At 45.6% G+C, this 8,513-nt stretch overlaps 1 protein-coding gene across 1 annotated transcript in view; it reads right to left on the reverse strand.

Moving 5' to 3' along the window:
- The window catches only part of fech (ferrochelatase), a 15,409-nt gene extending 7,322 nt beyond the window's left edge, over window positions 1-8,087 (reverse strand). Inside the window, exons 1-6 of the mRNA XM_080510693.1 lie at window positions 7,875-8,087; window positions 6,250-6,334; window positions 3,606-3,725; window positions 3,372-3,520; window positions 1,261-1,395; window positions 823-929 (exon numbers count right to left, since the gene is read on the reverse strand). Of these exons, the coding sequence (XP_080366819.1) occupies window positions 823-929; window positions 1,261-1,395; window positions 3,372-3,520; window positions 3,606-3,725; window positions 6,250-6,334; window positions 7,875-7,914 (636 nt within the window). The 5' untranslated portion in view covers window positions 7,915-8,087. The remainder of the gene's footprint in view (window positions 1-822; window positions 930-1,260; window positions 1,396-3,371; window positions 3,521-3,605; window positions 3,726-6,249; window positions 6,335-7,874) is intronic.
- Window positions 8,088-8,513: the final 426 nt, after the last annotated feature.

Raw genomic sequence — 8,513 nt, forward strand, 5'->3', positions numbered from 1 at the left:
ACCATCTCAAGACTTTATTGGGGCGTAAAACAAAAGAAATGCAGCTCATTGAATGTTTAAACAGAAATGGGAACAGGAAGGAAACTTGGTTTCCATATTTTCTGGTCCGGTACAGTATTGCTGCCTTTTTGGCAATAAAAGTATAGAGAATAAATCTATAACAGACGTTCCTTTTGAGTGTGTTTCTCTGTGTCTGCCGCCTGATGACTGCTCTTGTGAGGACCAATAGCTGCGTCACGTACTGGTGGACCAGTAGGGAGGCCGCTACCAGGAAGTGGATGAAACGAGAAAACCCAACGGTGGACGAGTGGACTGATGTTATTTATGAGGCGTCTAAGATGGAAAGAATTACATTTGCCATAAAGGTGCAAGGAAATGTGCTTTTGAAAAGGTGGGAAAGATGGATCAGGGAGGTGAAACCAGTGAGGCCCTCTTTGTATGACGTTAAAGGCCGTGGCTCTTTAGTTCAGCTTCTTGCCAGGTTTAAACTTTATTTTATTTTTTTATATTACAAAGGTGTAATGTTTGCCTGTTCTATGGAGTGTGGTTATTCAGCTGTGAGGTTTCAGAGAGAGTGGTGGAGGTCTGAATGTTGCATGGAGACTCAAATGAACTGTACAGGTGAATGTATAAAACAAAATGTTGTGTTGAGAATAATGTGACCCATGGAAAATACCAATAAAGGAAGAATTGGAGAAAAAAGACCGGCAGTAACAAACACGGCAGCTCTTTCATTGCAGCAGCCAGCAAGAAATTACCACCTTATGTGATCTATTTTTATTTTTAACCAGTAGTGTGTGTGTGTGTGTGTGTGTGTCGCACCTCCACCAGCAGAGGGTGTGTGGGCCAACGGTCGATGACGCTCCAGCTCATTTTGGGCTGCTCTCCTCTGTTGCTATAGTAACGGTAGATGGCGTTGAGGCTGCTGCCTGTTGAAACAAACCCTGTTAATACTTCACACTCCTCCCGAGACACCATCAGCCCTCCGACTAAACATCGTCCCCCGTGTCTCGTTTACAGGTCTTATCATCTGCAGACATCGTTTCATCTCAGTCTCTTTTTAATCATTGTTTATGCAGGAGTCTGAAAACATTCAAAACCCCAGCAGAACTATCTCGCCATGTGCGTGACGGAGCAAGTTTGGCCGTGGCCCTTTGTTCTTATCACAGGAAGCGGGGCGGGGTGTGGGGGGGGGGGACAAACGGCGGCAGACGCCCGTCTTATCTCCTCCGCCCTCGCCGTCCTATCGCCAAGGCTCACCAGTGGTGGAGCAGCTGTACTGGGGATACTGCGTGAAGGCCACGGCCCGCTCCACCCCGTCCTTCTCCATCTCCTCGATGGCCTCTTCCGTCAGCGGCTGGACGTAGCGGAAGCCGATGTAGAACTTGTGAGGGGCTAAAAGACAGGAGAATGACTGAATGAGCAGCAGTGGTGGGGACGCTAGTCTGCAGAAGACAAGAGAGAGAAAGTCCTTCAAATGTAAACTGAAGACAAAGTCCAGACGCCACGTCCTTCCTGACTGAAGCTGACGGACCGAGCCACATCAGGCCTGGCAAACTCATTTCAGTTCAGGGGCCACATGCAACCCAATTTTCCTCTCGCGTGGCCCCCATCGCTCAAGTAGCACCATGATGACCTCTACATTTTCACTTTTTCTTTGTTGTGTCGCAGCGGATATGTGATGAAAAAGTCTAGATTCTCCCAAAACCAAACAATCACCTGAAAATGACTACGAGCTCAACATGAAGCTAATCTGAATGATGCACAATACAGTGAAATGTCCAAAAATAATAATAATAATAATAACTTTATTTATATGGCACTTTTCAGAACAAAATGCTTTACAGTGAAAAGAAACAGAAATTGAGGCGAGACAGGAGGCGAGCAAAAGAGTGGACCTCGAAATAAATAAATAAATAAACCCTGTTGCATTGTGGGTGCTTGTACTTCTTCACCCTGACAGCAAGGCTTGGAGGCCAAATGTAAGTCTGCTCGCTTTCTGACTGGACCGTCTTGCCGGCCTTGTAGCGTCTGGTGGCTGAAGCAGGACTGGAGTGCTGCAACGTCCTGGACCCGTTTTGAAAATGAAGAACTGGAACCACGCGTGGCTCACGTCTCCTCGTTTCTGCTTTTCACCTGTACAAAACCTGCCAACTGCTCAACACCAAGATCTGCAGCCGTTTCTCCGGTGCTGCATGTGGGGGTTTTTCTGATGCAAGACTTGAAGGTTCAGCTGGAATCTAAATCACTTCCTAACATGTCACCAAATAATCAAATGGTTTAAAAAAAAAAAGAGCCCTAAACTGCTGAAACACAAAGCACACTGGTAAAACTGTTGCTGCTGTGATTAAACATCAGCAGCTCTTAATTATATTGCTTTTATAGAAACAGTTAGAACTGGTGGAGCTGCATGTGGTACAACTGGAAGTTCGAGATGTTCAACAGCTGCAGAGAAGTTGATTTGGTGGAAAGTTGTGTCGTCTTCACTTTAAGTTCAGGTGGAAACTCCTCGGCTGGTAGAATGGGAGATTTTCAAAACGTGTGTGATTCCAGCCGTCACGCATTTTAGGGTTTCAAACAATCGTAGCTCATTGAAGCTAAAACTGGAAGTTTGAAACCAAACTGTACGTGGTTATCAGGGAGGCGTGTCACAGGCGGGGGAGGCACTCCCATCATTATCTCACACACACACACACACACACACACACACACACACACACACACACACACACACACACACACACACACACACACACACACACACACACACACACACACACACACACACACACACACACACACACACACACGACAACCTTGCATGATAGGAAACGTTGAAACAGGCCTGAAGTGTCTCAGTATGTCTTTGGTTTTTAATCAGTGCAGCCTACAACATCTGCTGCTCGGTGCAACAGTGCAAAAACTGTCTACGACCGTCAAACATTATTCAATTTCTCATCCTGCTCTTTTATTTATCGTTCATATGCACCTTATTTTAAATGTTTGTACTACTTTTTAAATATATTTAAATACGTTTTACTAATGCCTTTTTTACCGGTTGTTAAGCAACGGCATTTCGTTGCCAGTTTCCTCACTGTGTGACGTACAGTGCAATGACAATAAAGAAAGTCTAAGTCTAAGTCTAAGTCTAATTAATGTTAAAAAAAGGGGTTTGATTCCCGGAGGAGAACCCTGCCGGGCAGGTTGAGGCTCCACACCAGGAAGGAGGAAGCAGGAAAAGCCTGGCTTCATTTAAGAAGAGACACTCACAGCAGGAAACTGCAGCTCTGCTGTCAGTTACAAAAAAAAAAAAACCCTCAAAATGTCCTCTAAAGGACCAGTTCCAAGGAGTGGCTCCGCCCCCGTCTCACCCGTCTCAGGACTCATCTCATCCAGCAGCTTCACCATGCCCTCGCCCTGCATGGACGTCCAGCGCTTGATGGGCGATCCTCCTCCGATCTTACTGTACTGCTCCTGGATCTTGGGCGTGCGGCGCTTGGCGATGAACGGACCCAGCTTGCTGCAGGTGAAAGACAGAGGACACTGTTCCAGAGAGCAGGACAGTGTTTGTGTGTGTGTGTGTGTGTAGTGTGTGTAGTGCGTACTTCTGCACAGGAAGCTTCATCAGGTCTGTGTCCATAAAGAGCCGCAGCAGGAAGTCGTGAACATCTTCCAGCTTCTCAGGTCCGCCCATGTTCAGCATGAGAATCCCCGTCTTCGGCTTTCTGGAGAGGGACAAGTGATGGAGTCCGTCATTTCATTTCAAACATTAAATCATGCTTTTATTTCTTACTCTCCCAACGGTTCCTCGGTGCACCTGAGAAAGTTCCTTTCAGTTCATAGGTCCTCCTGCAGTCACGCTTCCAGCGTGTTCAGAGTATCAGCATTCAAATTAATAATAATAATAATAATATTGAAGCTTTTTATTTGTCCGTAGGTATTTTACAACACCGATGGTCACCTCACAAAAAGCTTAAAAAGAAGATCCTGTTACTAGTTAAATAAAATATTGAACACTGTTTCCATATATTTGGTAGAAAGTCCAAAAGATCTCAAGGGTCTACTGCAGAGACCCAATTAGTAAAAAGCCAGATCATTTCAGGTGTATCAAGCCAAGGGCCAAAACATTGTCATCAGCAGGAATCATTCAAGCATGAAACTCTCAAACCTCGAGGCTCACACCCAAAAAGAAGTTGCCCTGTGAACAAAATCAGTCCAAAACCAGCCATTCAATTACTTACTAACATTTAAAAACACTCACATTCCCACCAACACAATGACATAGATAGATAGATATTTTTTTAAGATCTCAAACCAATGCATTTCAACTCGACCTTCCACACGCATGTAAACGCTTCAAGGTGCAAAGCATTCTGGGAAATACAGTCAAAACAACACGGAGCAAGTCTGCTGGCTGTTATAGTGTCTTATGGTGACCGGCGCTAACTGCTACGCTAAATGAATGGAACCGGCTCAAGCTAACAGAGTTGGGCCGCACAGTGATGAGCTCTATGGCAAAGCAAATGCAACTTCACACACAACTTCACACACAAGTGTCAGAGGTGCAACAACATTCTCTTCAAAGTGTTTTGCTCCAGATCCAAACTTGGCGCTGAAGGGAATCAACTAATATACTTATTGTTGTTGCTACTTATGGCAGAACTGCAGAAACTGTTGTGAGGAAGTGGGCCGAGATGAAAGCAGGAGGTGGAGGCAGGAACACACACACACACACACACACACACACACACACACACACACACACACACACACACACACACACACACACACACACACACACACACACACACACACACACACACACACACACACACACACACACACACACACACACACACACACACACACACACACACACACACACAATGCCGCAGCTGACGCTCGTTGACTTGAAGTCCTCTCTCAGACCCTCTTTCACTGCTTCTTCTCTCAGGATTCATCCACACGGTGAGAAAAAAACATCTTTTCTCTCTCCAGCCTTCTCTAAAAAACGTCCGTCCACACGTCACTATGAACTGGACTCAACATGAGGCTTCAGGGCATGTAGTACACATGTCGGGCCTTCAGGGGCGCTGTGACTCACCAAACACACCAAAAACACAGAAGAAGACACGGAGCACATAGAATTTAGAAGTAGTTCCTACTCATAATCCTCTATATAATGTTAGTTCTATAGGTCTATGGTCACACTCTTCCTGCTGTTAGCATCATGCAGCTCGACAGCAGCTTGTAATCCCTGATTGTTGTGGTTATCTGATGACATCACGGACCACGGTGGTGGGAGAGGGGGGCGATTACATCATCTTTTTATCACAGATGCTTGTCGTCCACACCCCGGGGGGTTAGACGGCACGAGCCGGGGTTTTAAAATTTCCCCACTCTGGGACCCGTGTTAAAACCCCCCCCCCTGTTTTCACACTTCTAAAACCGCCTCATGTGGACGACAGGCCAGAAACATCAGGTTTAGGCGAATGGTTTTCATGGTGTGGACGGACCCTAAACCATCACAGTCGAAACGTCGACACGCTAGGTCTACACTTTAGCCTGTGCAGAGGGGCTGAGGGTTAAAGACGGCTGAGTAATAGAAGGAAGTCCATATCTGATGGCAGTGCTTCATTTAGCCAGCTGGCCAGGTTTCATTTAAATAAGAGAGGTTTTGGCCCTCGGCCTTTGAACCGGCAGGCTGAAACAAAGATGTGTTATTAATAGAAACCCTGCCTTGGTGAAGCAGGAACCAGACAGGCTGGATTGTTCTCTTAGTAGATCATTCAGGTTGGGGGCAAGTGTCGCCTTGGTGCTTGGATGAATGGCAGTCTGACCTGATGTCACTTTCTAATCACGGCCTCTTCTTTCACCCTCCTCCTCCTCCTCTTCCTCCTCCTCCCCTCTGGATTTCACCTCCATGCACCAGTTCTATATGAGACAGCAGTAACTCCTGCAGTGCTTCACTACGAAGAAGCCACTCGTTTCCCTCTGGTAAGGAATGAACTCCAGGTGGACAGTGAGCTGTTCAGGGTGTCGCTCATTATTCGACAGTCGCTCCATGTGAGCTATTGTGTGGCTGATTACTGGTTAAACACACGTGTTGTTCGCGTGCTGAGCGGGTAGCTGTTTAATGGTGGTTGTGTTACGTTAATATATCAAGACACCTATTCAACCATTTGTTCTGTGCAGTAATAAGCACCACATTAATGTGTGTGTGTGTGTGTGTGTGTGTGTGTCACAGACCTGTTCTCCTGGATTTCTGGAGTTTGGGCTAAAGCAGCGGCGGTGGATCGGCTCCTCAGGCTCAGGCCGACGCCGCTCCTCAGCACTGCAGAGGAAGAGCAGACGCAACCATCATTCACTGTTATTCTTTTTTTTGCGAACCACTAAAATGAAAAGCGCTCAATAAAAAAAAAAAAAGCTAAATCTGTTCACAACAATATATTCTTGGATGACAGGACACACACCTTCCAATCCTTTTGTACGACACTTTTTAACTTTTAGAGGAATTTTAAAGCATTTCAGTTAAAGGATGTAAAAACATGGAGGCTGACCCACCAAGTGGTCCAAAGCAGCCACAGGATGACCTCTGAAGTGTAAAAACTGACATCGACTTCATTTTGTTTTTAAGGTTTCTGGTTCATCTGCTGAGGATCACGTCATTTTAATTAGAGAAACAGCCGTTTAAACACACTGACGTCCAAGTTAAATGATCGCCCAAAGCATCTCATCCAAACTGTGATGGTGAATTCATTAAAAAAAGAAAACTACTTTTAATAATATAATTGCATTTCTGACCCCTGTGAGTGGATTTTGCGCCAGATCATGTTAGTCCATAAAGGCATAGTGAGGAGCAGTTGTTAATTTGTGGGCTATTCTGCTGCTGCGGGGGTCTACAGTTACATCACATCACAGGGGACCTTAAAGGCCCTCAGTGTGACGATTCCCGGGACGAGAACACCATGTGGAGGCACGAAGAACTTTGAAGGACATTGTGAGGAGGATGCAGAGGAAACGATGGGGAGGTTTTGAGGAGAGTTTCTCCGTGTGGTCAGAGGTTTGGGAAGTTTTCCTCTGTTTGATCACAGGTTTGTGGAGAGTTTCCCGGTGCGATCAGGGACTTGTGAAGCGTTTTCCCGGGAAAAGAAGCAGTTTTGTTGGGCTCAGGACGGCTGCAGTATCGCGCTCGGCCGCCAGGGGGCCTTCTGACATTACGCAAGTTCACCACGCTGATATTGTGTAACTGTCAAGAGCTTCAAACGAGTTCAAACACTTCCTCCGTCTCCGGAGAAAGTCGCACTGGAAACGGGTCCATGTAGCATTTAATTTACCTTCGCAGCGTTACAGAAGGCGGTGGGATAAGTACATTATGCAACGTTATCGCTGAACTACAGGCAGCGGCAAGTCAGCGCCAACGCGGCCATTGCAGGCGGAAATAAGCGCCGGGTTAGTTACAAAAGAAAGGCAAACCCGAGCAGCAACAGTCCACTTAATGTTTGACTTCGGCATTAAAAACACCAATATTAGCGAGTTAACAAAATGTTTGGGTTCTGCCTGTAAATGGATGCGTTTCGTGGCTGTTTTTTGTCAGTAAATAAGGGTTTTGTAAGGTTTTGTTTGAGATTAAGACTACGTTCAGAAAGTGCAAACAGGAAGTTGGCCTGTCACATTAGCGCAAGCTTTACGTACAGTAAGCGTGTTAATGCCAATGTCAGCGGTGGTTCGTCACTTTTATGATAGGATAACCTCATTATAGGATTGAAAAACACACCGAGGCACAACATTACATTCAAGCTGCGAGCGGGAATAAAAAAAATGGAACACGTTCCATCGTTAGTGAAGTTAAAGCTGGAGATGGTCACACTCACGTTGGAAGAAGCGCCCGGCGCTGCCCAGCACGGCGCTCATGTTTCTCCTTTCTGTCCACACCGAGGGTTAAAGTCTCTGTTTCCCGCCGTGCGCGTGCTCCTCCCGGGCTGTGCGCGTGCTCCTCCCGGGCTGTGCACACCGTTATCCCCCCGGCCGAACCCTCCACTGTTTCCGGGCTCCACCGCTCCTCTGTCACAGACAGATTCCTTCAGCTTCCACCGCTGGCTGTGCGCACAGACCGCCGTCACACTCCTATACACTCACTCAACCACTTCCGCTGTGGACTTTCAACATAAAAGCTGACCTGACGCTTTTAAAAGTGATTATGTGGAAGCACTACTCACCAGAAATAGTTGATATTCGGCTTTAAGGTGAAATTTATGGAACAGGTGAAAAAAATATTATATTATATTATATTAATTATATTAATTATATTATATTATATTATATTATATTATATTATATTATATTATATTATATTATACTATATTATATTATATTATATTATGAAAGTAAGACATTTAAATAGACATATCAATGATGACTTTCGCAATAATTTAGGGCATAGAGGTCAGACAAGCAGATTTGAGATTTAAATGTTATAAAAATGAATTTCCCAAGGGGGGTTAATAAAGTAT

The sequence above is a fragment of the Blennius ocellaris genome, assembly GCF_963422515.1.
Source record: "Blennius ocellaris genome assembly, chromosome: 15".
NCBI classification, from domain to species: Eukaryota; Metazoa; Chordata; class Actinopteri; order Blenniiformes; family Blenniidae; genus Blennius; species Blennius ocellaris.